The 15,971-nt window shown below is 38.8% G+C and overlaps 1 protein-coding gene across 6 annotated transcripts in view; it reads right to left on the reverse strand.

Annotated features, from left to right (window-relative positions):
- TENM2 (teneurin transmembrane protein 2) overlaps window positions 1-15,971 on the reverse strand; it is a 1,052,113-nt gene that overhangs the window by 121,943 nt on the left and 914,199 nt on the right. For 3 of the 6 annotated variants that reach the window (XM_044661706.1, XM_044661704.1, XM_044661703.1), the window contains 3 exons: window positions 15,703-15,897; window positions 8,045-8,245; window positions 6,172-6,384 (listed from right to left, as the gene is read on the reverse strand). In XM_044661706.1, coding sequence (XP_044517641.1) covers window positions 6,172-6,384; window positions 8,045-8,245; window positions 15,703-15,897 — 609 coding nt within the window. The remainder of the gene's footprint in view (window positions 1-6,171; window positions 6,385-8,044; window positions 8,246-15,702; window positions 15,898-15,971) is intronic. The other 3 variants (XM_044661705.1, XM_044661707.1, XM_044661708.1) reach the window with 1 other exon arrangement.

Genomic DNA, 15,971 nt, shown 5'->3' on the forward strand with positions numbered 1-15,971 from the left:
AGAGTCTCATTCAAAAGAATGGAATGCTCCATAAATAAAAGGGCATAAAGTTTTTTTCTTTAAAATAAAAAAATTGTATCCCATTTATTGGATGGCTTAAAGTTTTGATTGCTGTTGTCATGACAATAGTGAAGGTATCCTCCAGAAGAAGAAGATGCATCATAATTGCTAAACTGGAGATTTTGCTTCTTTCTATAGATTTTGGTAGCAGAGACAACTCTATGAATGGTATGTGTTCCATTCACTCTATTTGGCAAGGTCATCAAGGCCTGAATATTCAAAGACAGCAGCGATGGTGGAAAAAAAAAAGGCTCCCATATTCCGAAATGAAACTGGCATGAGATGAAGAAACAGCTGTACTCAGTCTGTGGTTAGTTAATTTTTACAGTAGCTTTTTCTGAACCAGTTCCCCGAAGCCCCCAAGACTTCTCCCTCTTGGACTGTGACACTGTCTACTCCTGATTACAATCACTTAATCAGCTCATCAGATTGTCGCACGGCTGGTTTTACCTTGGGTAAAAGACTCATTTTCCTTATTAACAGCATAGGAATCTATTTTCCTCCCTAACCAATTAAAGGTGAAAAACTGAAGGGCCCCAGTGTGGTAGAGAGAAAACTGTTATGATGTGTAGCATATGAGCTGGTCACTCAGCCCTACACATTCTCAGCAATAAAATCTGTATGACCCTGACTGAAGTTGGGACTTCACAGCTGAGGCAGGGGCTGGGAAAATTATCACATAAATTAAGAACTATTCAGCCAGCAAACAGTTTATTCAGTGCAAAAGTATCTTGTGCATTTATGTGTGTGTGCGCACGCGCATATACATGCTTGCTAGTCTGAATCTTCAAGAATAACTGTCTGAATGAATGGTCCCACATTCTCTGGATAATTGCAATAGTCTTCACATCACATTTAGCTTCAGTGAACGCAGTCAGCCAAGGTGAAGGTTGGTTCATATCTTTTGTTTTGCTCTGCTACTCTATCTTGAAAACGGTGTTGAATGCTAAACTCTGCTACTTAATATAGCTGCTTCACTGTAATAAACTGCACAGTTGTCTTAAAGTTTAATATGGTTCATGGTGATTGTGACCTAATAAAAAAAATTCAACCATATTCTTCCTTTCACCACCTGGTGTGTTACAGCCCTTGGTTTTGCTTTTCAGGTTAAACTAATCCCTGTAGAGGGGAGAATTATGAGCGACAATCCACCTCTGAGATTCACTGTGAAGAATAAAATTCTCTTCTGTGTAAGTTAAAAAAAAAGCAATATCCTTAAGATATGTGGGGATCCCATTTGATTTGGATGCCAGGGGCACTTTGTGAGATGTGATTCTGGGAATCGAATGTTTTCAAATTTTTTTTTAAGATAAAAAGAAGTAATGGAAGAAGCAGTGCTTTGGATGAATTTAGGAGTATAAATTGACTATAATAGCCTCCACACAATTGTTACAACAAATGTTTAATGTTACTACACTACATGAAAACATATTCTAAATAACTAATAATAAAGGAACTAGAAATTAAAACAGTTCTAAAGTTTCACCTCCTACCTGCAATTTAGCAATGATGAAAAAATTAAAAGGTGGGAACAATCATTTTTGGAGCGTCTGTGAGAGGACAGACATGCCAAGAGACTGTTAATGGAATCATGAAGTGATCTAGACAATTCTGGATTTCAATTTGGAATTATGCAAGGAAGAAGACTAAATTGTCTATGGCTTTTGAATCAGCAATTCCTCTAATGAGCGTGCATCTCAAGAAGATCAAAGAGCGAAACAAAAGTCCAATATGTATGAAAATTTTCATAATGGAATTCTTTGAGCTTCCAGAAAAAGTATTCAAGAAAAAAAACAAAGTAGGTGCCCATTGATTGAGAGAATGATGATGAGAAAAATTGAGAAATTGAGAAAAAACAATGGCATGTGAATATGATGAAATATTACCAAGCAATAAAGATGATGAGTATAAAGAATTCAGAAAAATACGGGAGGATTTTGTGAACTGATACAGAGGAAAATAAAGTTGGGTTAAGAGGACAAAATACACAATTACTACAACAATGTAAATGAAGAGACTGAAAGGAAGAAGAACTTTGAGTAATAGAAAAAGTGAGGAAGTTCCTGGAGAAACATACTTCCTCTCAGAGCAGAAAGGTGAAAGACTACTAGGGTATTATATATATATATATATATATATAGACAGATGAGATTTCTGCATAAAACATTTTTACTTAATTCTTTTTCTTTGTTAAAAAGAGATGGTTCAAACTAGAATTAGTTGGGTGAGAAATGATGGTGATAACAGCCATGAAATAGAACAGAAGATACCAATAGAATATTTTAAGAAATGAAAATTATAGGACTTACATATTGATCGAATGTACAAATGAACTGACTCTTCTGCTTGCCCCAGTATTGTGAGCCTGGCCCTTTTCAGGGCAGAGGTGTATAATTTTGTGATCTTAAAACCTGACTTCATTACTTTTTTATTTCCTATTTTTCCATTCCTGATACACACTTGTAAAATCAATGCAAGGCCCATGTGTTGCTGTCTACTGTGCAGATATCTATTTGCAATGACTTAAAGAGGGGCAGGAATCTATAAATCTGAAAAAAAGCAAAACAAAAAACAAACTTCACAAGACAAACTCAAGTACCAGACAATAACTGACCTGGCTTTCTGTCTTATTTCATATCCTCAAATGAAATTTTTATATGGTAAATGACATTTTAGTTCTATTTGTTTTCAATTTTCAAAATACAGCATTTGGACTGTGATAGTGAAGGACCCAGGACCCATCCTCCCCTTTATAACTGTTGATGTCTCAGAGGAGGAGGTTTGGCTCTATGCCTGTAAATTGTGGCCTTTATTTAAAATGAATTTACAGGACTTCATGCTTAAGATAAAAGTCTAAAACCCTGCAAAACAGTTCCGGGGCTAAAGGTTGCAGATTAAAAAGCAATTATGCTAGTATGAACTTCACTTCTGTTCTAAAATGGTAAATCTCACTGGCCAATGTCTTATGTTTTGCTCTTTAGACAATCCATGAGGGACTAACCAGATACATACTCATAGCAGACTTTCATCTCACAAAAGGACAGAATCTAAATTCCTTAGCATTCACACTGAATATATTCACAGATTCCTGAGAAATCTGAGTTGTGAACCAAAGACCTTCTTAGGAAGGGCTCATGCCCTGTTAGTCCTGAGCTCTGACCTAGTTGGTAATTTCCTCCATTTTCCTTATGTCTCTCTAAGCATTATCAGAGATGTTGGTTCATAGAAAACTGAAATCAAAATCTAACACTTAGCCTATAAAGAACTCTCACATCATCTTCTATAGAATGAATGAAGCTTTTCCTTCTAGTGACACAGAATCGCAGCCTGAAAGAGACCTTGGAGCCCATCTATGTAGGTGAACTCACACCTGAATGGGAACCTTCTCAACAACACACCTGACAAATGATCATGTAATCTCTTTCTGAAGATCTTTGGGGAGGGAGAGCCTACTCTATTCCAAGGCAGTCCATTATGCTTCTGGACAACTCTATCTGCTAGGAAATCTTTCCTTTCATGGAGCCTAAATTTTAAAAATCTTTTCTCCCTTGCCAGTACACTTGCACTACAAATGACCTTATAAGTTCCCATCTTCTCATTTTGCCCTTAAAGTGCCCTTCCCTCCCCCAGCCTCTCATTCCTTGCTCTACTACATATCACTGTTCTTCTTTTTTCTGGCATCTGTTCTGCCTCCAAGCCAGACTTTAGTCTTCTTTCCTAAATGTAATCTTAAAGTAAGTGTGCAACATGCCAGATTGGGTTCCTTTCTAACTCTATCATGAAACCTTCAAGACACAGCTCTTTGGGGCCAGCCTGGACCCCAAATCCATATGGGCTGCTTTTCTGTGTAATATTTCCAGGAGAAGCTCCTCCCTATCCAAATACTCTAATAATTTGATGCATGGTGGTATAGTAGACAGTATTCTGATGGAGAATCCCTTTGCCCCTACCTAGCTGTGTGAGCTTGAGCAGCCTCGGGGCGTGGATAAGAATGGCGCCTATTTCACAGAATTATTGTGAGAAATAAATGACTTAACGTAGATGAGGGGTTCTGCAATTCTTAAAGCGCTATATAAATGTGTTATTTATTATCACAACTACTTCCGAACCTGCTACTAGCTCATCCTCATCTTTTTTTTTGATGCTGTTCAGATAGAAGCCATCTTTTGACAAGGAATTTTACTGCTATTATTCTTTTACATTTAATGTTCTGTGGACTAATACTGCAAAGGTGGGTAAAATAACTGCTTTGTGTAATTGAACGTAAGTACTGGGTTATGAACTCATCTTCTGTCAGATCATTGAAAGCATTCTCAGAACAACTCAAATAGTAGATAGGATAGTGGAGATCATTATTATTAGTATGGTCACCATCATTATTATTGTTATTATTATTAATATTATTAGACATGGAATGATTTTCCTTAGGGATACTAGCCCACTGAAAGCAAAGAGAAGGTAAAGGGGAAATTGGATTGCGTGATTTAAGGGAAAAACGAGTTTTTCTCTCTGCATTTGGCTAGGAAGGACTTTGAGGGGCAAGGTTTTGATTTAAATCATGTAGAGGGAGGAAAATGAGGCACAAAAACTTCAAAGGGAAATGCCCCTGGGATTTGAAGCTATTTTTAAGAACTGACTTTTTTTTTTTAAAGAATATTAAGCACTTGTTGGTATTGAGCTGTGCATAATCCCTTGAAAGGCTCATGAATCCCCAAGACTTGACAGGGAGCTGAACATTAAAGCAATTCCAAGGGCAGCAAGATCTTAAGTGTCATTGAGAAATGGAAAGAACAATTCACTGCCAACAGACTGTCCCATTAGGGTCCCAATTGCCATAGCTATGACCCCGATTTGCATGCTGCCTCTCTGCTGGCCAATTAGATTGTGTCATTTTGGGTGAAGGTAATGCACAGAGTTCTCTTCGTTCCTGGCTACCTAGTCAAATGAACAGCATGGGAAACTGAGCCTCACTTTCTGAGTTCCCTCTTTCCCCATTTCCCCTGCAACCTCAATGAATTTTTCTTTCAATCTCACTCTAAATAATTATGGGGCCTCGAGTAAGTAGAACACCCTTCTCACACTTACAGGCTTAATGTTAATACTACCACCCAAGTTAATGACCTACATGTAATTTCTCCAGTGTTCTATTCTGTAGATAGCTAAAAGATAAAGAGGAGGAAAGGTTTTATGAAAGGAACAAATTAAAAAAATAGACGATAAAAATTTTCTTCAGGCTTAAGTTTTTCTGGACTCAAACTTGGCTACGGAGGTTCTCCTGATCAATAAGTGTTTTCTCCCATCTCTACAATATTGGGATATTTATATAATTTTTAACTCAGATTAAGTGCAAAGAAAACAAAGGTGAAAAGGAAAACCACCCAAGCAAACAAACCTGAAAAATAAGTTTTCTGTTTAAAAAAAAATAAAAGAAGCATCCTAAGCTGGTTACATCCCAAAGAGAGGCTGCTTGAGCCAATTTGATGGTCCTCTCAGTACTCTATGTCTGTGGGGACCACGTGAGAGAATATAGAGGGGTGGCATATTAATCTGCTGTGCCAGTGGCCAGATCCCTTCCTGTGACTGATGAGACACACAAATGCCACAGCCCAAGGGCTGTTCAGAGAGCTATTTCTATAGCCCCAGGAGCCCTGTTCTCATCTAATCTGACCTAAAGTGCATTAGTGGGTGGATAGTGATGCACGGTATCAGGCAAGCAGTAAGCCATCCATCCAGGAATTTTATCTTTTTTTTTTTTTCAGCTACAACAACAAAAAAGGTGTCACCTGAATACCAATGTGCCTTGATGAGCATGGAACCCCTCAGCTTGGACCATTTCCCATGCATGTACATTTTTTTCTTCCTGTGCATAGGGCCACTGATCAGCTCTCTTATTTAGGTCCATTTCCTGCCAATACTGTACAACCTGGATTTTAGTGAAGAAAGGGAAGTTGTTTTAAACTGGGGACACTATGACTTCCCACCCTCCCCCTTTGGAGATTTGGAGAGGCAGCACAGATGTTTGGGAGCACTTGTGTCCCTAAAGGAACAGCCCATTGCAGTGCACAACAGTCACTATATTTCTACAATTTATGAAAATAAAGCAATATGTGCCTGTTTCGGTGCCTGCCGTTTGCCTACCAATGGTGCAGTGTTCCCCATTCCAGCCCTCTCGGCATTCACATTTCCCATCTTTACAGGTCCCATGCTCAGTGCAGCGAGGGTGGCACACGCGCTGGTCACAAGCCACCCCTGTCCATCCCTCTTCACAGCGACACGTTCCCCCGATGCAGACGCCGTGAGTGCCACAGTCTACTGAGCACACTTCTGGAAGAAAAACAATGATTACAGCTCAACACTATGGCTGGGGAAACCCTCTACTGGTGGCTGTACCAAAAAAGTGGTCAGGGCCACAAGAGCAGCTACTGATGAATAGCTGGAAACTAAAGAATCTTCTGAAACTTGTCTCTCTGATCAATGGGCCTCTTTCTCTCTCTCTTTCATTGTTTTTCTTTTTCTCTTTGTTTTTCTTTCTCTTTGTTTTTCTTTCTTCCTTTCCTGCTCTTTCCCTTCCTTCCTTCCTTCCTTCCTTCCTTCCTTCCTTCCTTCCTTCCTTCCTTCCTTCCTTCCTTCCTTCCTTCCTTCCTTCCTTCCTTCCATAGCTGAAATGGCTGAGATGGCCAACTACTCCCCACAGGTCAGAGGCAGAAGCTAGTTAATGCTGGTATGGAGGCACCCAGTAGAGAGGGCACAGTGTGGCTTCCCTTTATTGCTGGAAACTGGGACTATCCCACTCAAGTTCTTGGACTTGGCCAATCTGACCACAGATTGCACAGGTAGATCTGTAACACCAATATCGCGTCTCCATAGTTACTCCAAGAATGCCAACCACCCTACTCTGCACCATCAGTGGTATTAACAATCATACACTTCATTTACATAGCATCTTTCTCAGAGGAGCTCAAAGGCTTTTGTGGTTGAAAAGGAGACAGACAGACAGATATTCACTCCGTACCTTTCCAGACCTCTCACTCTAGGACAAGCACTTTCCAAACATTCATCCTTACAGCAGCCCAGTGAGGGAGGCAGGGATCATGACTCCTATGGAGGGAAACCCTAGACCAGAAAAGTTAAGTGACTGGCTTGAAGTCAGAGAGTCAGTGGCAGAACGGGAACCAGGACCCAGGCCACCTGCCTCCCAGTCCAATGCTTTCTCCACTAGACTCAAAAAGCTTCAGAGCTGAAACTCAAGTGAAGTGGGATTGAGAAGACACCCAGAGACAGCACATTTTAAATTGGCTTTTTTTTCCCCTCTTGGAATGAAATATTCATTTCTTTCCAGTTCTAGGCAAAGCTTCACAAACATTCCTATCATGATTGCCATGGCAATCTGACAGCTATCTTACCACCCAGATACAGGGGGCGGAATGATGCTCACTTGCCTGGATAGTCACTGTCAGTGTGAACAGAACCATTCTTGGAATGGTTGGAACTGGCTTGAACTGTTGAACTATAAACATACTCTTAATTTTAGGAAAATAAAGTGTATTGTGCAACTTCATTATTTTCCTGTCACTGGAGTATTGCAGAGCTTTATAACATGTACACACGGCACCCTCAGGGAGCCTCTTTCTGTTTTATAGGACTCTCTGTTCAGTTTGTCTAGGGCTCAATTGCTCTACTTTCTTTCCTAGTCCCTTTAGGGAGTGTACATAAGAAACCCTATAATGCAAATGGCAGTACACTTCAGGGCACCATATCAATTTGCAACAATGGAACGAACAAGGCACAAGAACATAGAGAATTCCTACGGAAAGCACAAAACCTGTTCCCCAAGCCATGGCAGCAAGGACATCACCATGTACTTTATAAAAGTTCCCTTTATTTCTAAGCTGAAGGCAAATTTAGTTTATCATTCACCTGGGCTTATGGAAGAAAGACAAGTTAGGGATATGAGGGGAAAAATAAGAGAAACCTCTCGGCTTACCAACAGAACAGTCGGGACCCATCCAGTTGGGATCACAGCTGCAGAGTCCAGTGTCACTGAGGTATGTGCCATGCCCACTGCATTGATCTGGGCATTGGGCCCTTGGAAGCTCACAGTTTATACCTCCCCAGCCAGGGCCGCAGAGGCATGCTCCATTCACACAGACCCCATGGGTGGAGCAGGTTGGATCTAAGCAATCAACTAAAAAAAAATACAAAGAAGAAAAATGCATTATATATCCATGTGCTGTATAGCACTGCACCGTCGCATAGGAAATGGACCAACGTTCCTCAAAGTCTCATACAGCTGCAAGAAAGTTGGGTAGACCAGGAAATACTTACGTGGTATCTCAGAACACTTGTGGGGAGTAAAATGTATTCTGTCTGCCAAGATAAAAAAAATAAATCTCAACCATAGAGATGATGAAAGAGAAAAAAAAAGGTGATTTCTCAACTGGAAACATCAGGAATGATGTTATACAAAAGCTTATCAGGAAATCTTTAAGACTTGGTGATTATAAATATGATGTACCCAAATAAGCTACATTCGAGTCCTCCGGGGAATACAAATAATATTGGCAGTGCTTGTATTGACTGGATCAACCAAAACACAGTTAGCTCTAGATAATCTTTACTAATGGAAAGGAACATTGGAGTATATAGTTCTAAACTCATTAGTATTTGCCTCCAGAATACAAAAATACAATTTTAAAAACTCCTACACATATAACTTTCACCTTCCTAATTTTCTTAGATTGATAATAAAATTAGTTTTCATTCTCTGAACATTCTTTGATAGTAGCTACTAAATGTGATGAGTGGCAATGAAGGAGTCAGGCTCAGGAGAAACATTTTGGGGGATATAATCTCAAGTAGATAATCCCCACGCAGATAACCTAGTCAATTATTTGCATAATTGTGCTTTCATTTCTTTTGGTCAAAATATTTCCTTCCAAGGAATCAATCAGGTCATAATATTATAGGATTTAGAGCTAAAAGATACGTTAGAGACAACTTCTCTTCTATAAAATGACCAATCTGGAAAAATGTTTTACATGATTGCACATATAAAATCCATATCAGATTGCTTACTGTCTCAGAGTGGAGGGAGGGGTCAGAAGAAGTTAGAGGGATAGGGTGGGAAGGAGGAAGGGAATTTGGAACTTAAAACTTTTAAAAATGAATGTTAAAAATTGTTTTTACATGTAACCGAGGAAAAATAAAATATTATTAAATCCTTAAAAATAACCTCAGAGAAAGAAACTGAGGTTTGGAGATGCTCACACATTTGCCCAACATCCCAAAGACAGTAAAAGTAGTAGTACATAGATTCACATCCCTATTCTCTGTTTTCCAATCCAAGGCTTCTTCCCCCTTTACCATGTGAATTCAATAATTACAGTGACTTAGAATATAGGGCCAATTCTTTGATATTCTGGTTATTTTGGTTTTTCTAATAACCAAACAGGAAACACGGTTTAGTCACCATTCTAGCAAAGCCAGGGACTCAGTTCTAGACAAGTAAATGGAGGAAAAGAATTAACTTGAAAATTCTTGACTCACAAAGGATGATTTCTGTACAGGAGTATGATCTCAAAGCTTGGGTATCCAATGTAGTTCTCTGGAAAATATTCTTTTTTTTGCTGTTGTTGAGCGAAAATAGCCTCATTCTATACTACGATTTCATACTACTATACAAGATGTAATACACTGGAGAAGAGAATCTAAAAGCCACAAAGTTTGAATATAGAATAACACTCTAGAGATCTTGGATTTTACTTTGGGACCAAAGGGATGTTCGGTTTCCACAATTACTCAAATTCCCCAGCTCATGAAACATTTGGCACTAGGGAACTCCTGACCCAAAGAATTTAGACTAACTAGAAATCGCTCTTTTGTGGGGCTTAGAGATTGAGCCCACAAAGGACTGACTCTCTCCTTTGCGTCTGAAAGAAGCTCTTTCTAGGTTATAATGTTTCTTCGGGACTTAAAGGAGCTTCTAAGCCCCTGACTCTTCAATTTCTTCTTGTTACAGACATTCTTCCTAGCATACCCAAGAGGTGTAACATGTGAAAATCAGGTAGTGAGTCTAGAACCTAAGGAGGAATGTAGGAATTGTTGGCATCATCTATATTTCACTGTAATCTAGGAATTAATTCTTGAAGGTCTGTTTTCTTATGTGAATTAGTTCTCATTAGACAGATGAGTACAATGATTATACTCCCTGATTTGGTTAGAAACCCTTTGATATTTACTTAATTGTTTGGGAAATATCATTGCAATTACTATCGGTGAAGTGAATCCTTCCCAGGATCTGAAGACTAAGTTTCATTTAACAGGTCACAGGCTTAACATCCTCAAACTCAAATTGGAGGTCAACTGATTTTGAGAAGAAAATGAAAGGCTCAGGTGCATTTCAGTATTTTTTCATTTGGGGGATTTATACTGGGAATATGAGATGTTTCTTATGTCTGCCATCCAAAAGAGGTAGACATTTAGTAAGCTTTTGATAAACACCTGCTGAATGATTAGATTGATTCAAAACTATTGAAATTTAAAACTAGTTTGAAAAATCTCAAAGATGGAAAGATGTCTTTGAAAAAACAAAGAATGGATAAAATTCAGGAGTTGTAAGCTATCAGCTACTTCATCTAGACTTAATACGTGTTGCTTTATGGGAGAAAATATTGGATCTGGAGTGTGGAAGACTTGAATTTGAATCTTGCCTCAGACACTTACTGGTTCTATGACCCTAGGAAAATCATTTACCTTCTCTCAAACTCAGTTTCCTTATCTATAAAACAGGGGAATAATAGCACATATACTGCCAGGATGTTGTGAGAATCAAATAAAATTTAAAAAATCTCTCTATATATGCTTTTTTTAAACCTTTGAATACTATATAAATACCAGCTATTATTATTATTATACATGATTAGGTTCATATTCTTCTAATAAAGAGAATCCTAAGGTACTATGTATGTCTTTTCCTTATCCTCAGTCTTAATTTAACTAAATCAAATAAATGCCCTGAAAATGTGCTTATCAGGCACATGTATTAAACTTTTGCCTCGATCTATTATCAGCCATTAGACATCCTTGGATTGGGGCAGCTGGGTGGCACAATAAATAACTTGGAGTCAAATCTGGCCTCAGATACTTCCTAGCTGTATGACCCTGGGCAAGTCACTTAACCCCAACTGTCTAGCTTTTGCCCTTCTGTCTTAGAGGTTTTTTTTTTTTTTACTAAGACTTAAAAAAAATCCTTGGATCATAGTTTTAGAGCTGGGCGAGACCTTGGAGGCCACCATATTAAACCTCCTCATTTTGCAGACAAGAAACAAGAGGCACAGAGAAATAAAGTGACTCTCTCAGGGTCACACATCTAGTAAGTGTCTGATGTGGAATTTAATCCAGCTTTATCCAGCATACTAAGCTCTGATGAAGTGCTGACATCCAAAAACTCCTGGGAATATATCATGATTTTTTTTAAGGGAAGCAATAATAAAAGTAATATACAAAAATGAAAAAGCATTTCTCTTCCAGATAAATTAACTATCTCTTCCCTGTTCAGAATTATGGTAGTCAGGCAGAAGAAAATCTAGAGAGATTTATTACCCCAGAACTAAAATGTCATCGCAAGAACCACTTATTCTATTGAGAAATATGAGGCAACCATTCATGGTCGTTGTTACAGGTAAATATGCCCTTAGTTCTTTTTAATTATAGGAGGTAACTGGAAAACAAAATTCAGATTTCTCGAAAGAACACTTTCAGGGATTTTTAATTCCAAATTTTTAGTTTGGTTCCAGCTTCCTGTAATGCTACTGGGATTGCCACTGAACCTTTAGCAGGGAGGAGCAACCATGGTATTTTACAAAGCTTTATAAATGGAAACATTGCTGTGCTTAAAAAGGGGACAATGGCCTTTACCCGCTAAGTACTGTGTGCCTAGGAACACCACCCCCTGGCAGCTGAAATCATTAGAACTCATTTAGTTTTGGGTCCTCTGTAGATTTGACAAAAAAGGGTAGTGAATGCATTTTATATCCCTAAGGATGAAAAAGGAGGTCAAGGAGTTTCACAAACAATATGTACTAGAAACCCCTGAAGAACCATGAATTACACTTATGAAGTTAAATGTCATTGAAAAATGACTCAACCATGAAACTGACATGAGAAACATGGCTGACTTAAACTAATTTGTCAATCCCTCTTGCATCACTTTTCCACTCCCCCAAACATCATGGAGTGAAACCTGACAAATACATTGTTTAGTTTTCATGTGCAAATTCGTTAATAGAGCAACAATGTTTATGCAGCAAAAATTGTGGATCACAATTATTGATTTTCATGCCATTGCCATTTCAGGTAAATTGTTTGAACGATATGACTATGATGAATATCAGATATAAAAAGCTAACTGGAAGAAAAAAAATGCTGACCCAGACTTTCTAATTCCATTTCCTATTTTGAAAACAGCATATGAATCACTCTAGCCCATTCTTTTGGGGCAGCACAAATCAATAGAGGAGATTTCATCCTTTAATAAAGCTCCATGTGGTTTCCTTGTTTTGTTGGGGAGGTTAATTTATTCCAAAAATTTAAATAAGATTGGTTAGGTCTGCAAAAGAGTTGAGAAACCCCTTGAAATTCTCCTCATTTGTTGGGATTTAATACTTGTGTGAACAATATTTACTGAAGGGAAAGATTTTAAAAACAGTAATGTCATTGCTCTAGCACTATCCTTTTGCAAATGATGTATGCAAAAGGTCGTTTTAACCTTTCTTGTCATAGTATTGGCCTCTTCCATGTTTTCAGTGAATGCAGCTTTGCCTCTTGAAATTCATTTATCTTTAAGAACCTTAACCTTTCAAGCACTGTTATTAAATCAGTTCTTCCTCTATCTAAACTCACAATTTGGTTTTATGATGCAGACCTGAGGGCTACCCTTTATTACAGCAAAGAATTATGGAGCTGAATGAGGACCCATGGGGGAAAGATGGCCAGGGAGTCTGGGTCTCACTAAAGACATTATTACTGATATTCTTTAGTGTATCAGTAGTAGACCTTATGAGAATAATTTATTGTTATTTCAACAGTCTTTGGTTTTTATCACCTGTGAAATGGGCATCAGGATGCAAATTGTTTCTTATAAAGAAAATGTTTTGTAGCCCTGGGGTAGAAGAGAATCCTAGGATCAAAGATTTTAAGCTGGAAGGACATCAAGTCCAAACCCTCTCATTTTAAAAAGGACAAAACTGAGGCCCAGTGAAGTTAACTTTGAAGTTAATTTGCTCAAGGTCACACAAATAGTAAGTTTAGAACCCCTGTCCAATGTCCCCAACTCTTATGTTCTTTCCACAATCTCACACCATGTGTGCACGCAGGCACGTACGCATATGTGTGCATATACCATCAGTATCATTAAAGTTTTTTTTTTCAGTGAAAGATATCACAAGTTGCATAGAATTCCTAGAGAACTGGGAAGTCGTGCAGCTTGATGAGATGGAAGATGTCTGCTCACCCTTAAGAATCTCTTCCCAATACCCTCTACAGTTGGAATACTCACCTTAATTTTTCATCACATGCCATTGGTAAAAACAAAGGACATTCTCAACCCATTAAGTGAGCATCTCCTATTGTTTTAAATTGAATGGTTGGCTACTCTAGAGCCTTGTGAGGAGTTTTAAGAACCTCATTTTAGGAGGGACACTTGAAAGCTGGAGAGCCTAGAGAGGAAGGCAGCCAAGAGTTAGAACAACTCAAATCATATCCTCGGTAGAGCAGTAGAAGCAATGATGTTAATCCTGATGTTAATTGGCTGATGTTAATCCTAAGGAAGGAAAGCCTTAGAGATGACAAGGTTTCTTCAAATATTTGAAGGGCCATCATATGAAAAGGGACTACATTTTCCTGCATATTTAGGTCTTAGAGGGAAGAACTGTAAGCAATAGATGGAAGTAACAGGGAGTCAAATTTTAGGTCAGCAGAAAGGACTTCTTAACAATCAGAGCTGCTCAATAATAGAAAAGGTCCTTCTGCATGATATGGAGCTAACCGTCGCTGAGCTCCCAATGGATCTCATGTATCTAGTTTATTTGGTAAAGAACTCAGAGGGTTGATGGTCTTCTCAGAATCACCTCTATTAGTTCACACTGGTAAGTCTGAACTAAAGAGGTAAATAGTTGAGCTTTTAGCCTCATGACAGAATGCGTTTTCATTTTCCCTTGATTTGGAGTTATTAAAAAAATGGTTGCTTATATAACATGGCCAAGGGGTTTCTGTTTCCCTTAGTTCCATGGAGAGCATGAGTTTAAGAAAGAAAGAAAGGCAAAGAGAAACTTGACTGGAAAGAATTTATATATACTATTCATCAGTCTGGAAGAGGGTGTAAATAGAGGTCAGAGGTTAGCATAGAATTATCCAGCCTCTAAATATTCCATATCCTCTTTATTAAAGGATTCATTAAATCATCTTTTCATTAAAGAATTGGTAAATGGGTTGGGAAAAGATGACCTCTTAAGGGGAAAACATAGACTCCACAAAACTGGACGAGTTCAGAAGGTGAAGAGAGGCATCACAAGCCTATCTCAACCATAAAATTGCAAGTGTATGTCCTTAGCACCATCCCTTGGCATTGTATTTTTCTTTTGGAAGAGACAATCAGATTGGATGAGTCAAATATTGGCTGGTTGCTGGATATAGATACATTTTAAAGGAAAAGAAGCAGGCACAGTGCCCTCTTTTCCCTCTTCTTCCCTCTTCTCTGACTGTCTCACTGTATCTGTCTCTCTCACTCTCTCTTTCTTTCTCTCTCCCCACTGAGCCTGAACTCTGGCCATATTTAGTATGGTTTGATTCAGTTTGTTAAATCCCCTAATTTCTACCCACACATGCCTGAGGCTACTTAAATGTGTGATACAATGAGCTTTTTAGTATTCATCAAATCACTGTTCTCTTGCTGTACATCCACTTTTCTCTAATTCTATGTGATTGTATGTAACCAGAATAATTTGCCCTACATGATGTCTCTAAATGACATGGATACCTGTAGTCTTTCAAGCCTGACTGCTCTGTATTGATATTAATTTTTTGCTGAAATATTTGCACAGACTTATGTGGGTTTCAGATTATGGGGAAGGATAAAAACACCACTGGGGAGGGGGCAGTCTTGTTTTCGCTTTCTGAATATATTCTAAAATTTTCCATTTGGAGAATTTGAAAGAAAGAGGGAAAGAAGGAAAGACAGAGGAGGCGAGAGACAGGGAAATGGAAGGGGGAAAAGGGATAAGGACCCACGGAGAGGAAAAAAGAGACACAAAGAGGAATAAAGGCAGATACTGGAACAGAAATAAAGAACAAAGGGAGAATGATCTCCTCTCAAGGATGAATGAGAATAATCACGATGACAATAACAACACACACACACACACACACACACACACACACACACACACACACCCTGAAACATCTCCACCAGGTTTCTTTCCATTCTCCTATGTGTGAGTGACAGTCCTGAGTATCATGGATAACCATGGAACCTTGGGTCTAGAATTAGAAACGGACAGTTGTGTTGTAGCCCCAAGCCTTCCCCACTTTCTGAAGCTTCCAAAGAGAGGGCAAGAGCACAGGCAGAGAGCATATGCCAGTATTTACCTTCCTCACAGTTCCCTCCTTTGTAGCCAACAGAGCAAACACAGTTCCCTTCAATGCAAGAGCCATGACCTCCACATGAAGGATCGATACACTGACTCAGGGGTACATCGCATTCCGCGCCTTTCCAGCCACTGTAGCACTGGCACGTTCCTTTTGAATATTGTCCATTTCCGCTACACAGGACAGGGCAGGCAGCTACAAAAAGAAGGATGACAAAGTAATAGGTCACACAGTGAGCAAGCACTAGAAAGTTGGTGTCAGAAATCAAG

The sequence above is a fragment of the Gracilinanus agilis genome, chromosome 2, assembly GCF_016433145.1.
Source record: "Gracilinanus agilis isolate LMUSP501 chromosome 2, AgileGrace, whole genome shotgun sequence".
Taxonomy (NCBI): Eukaryota; Metazoa; Chordata; class Mammalia; order Didelphimorphia; family Didelphidae; genus Gracilinanus; species Gracilinanus agilis.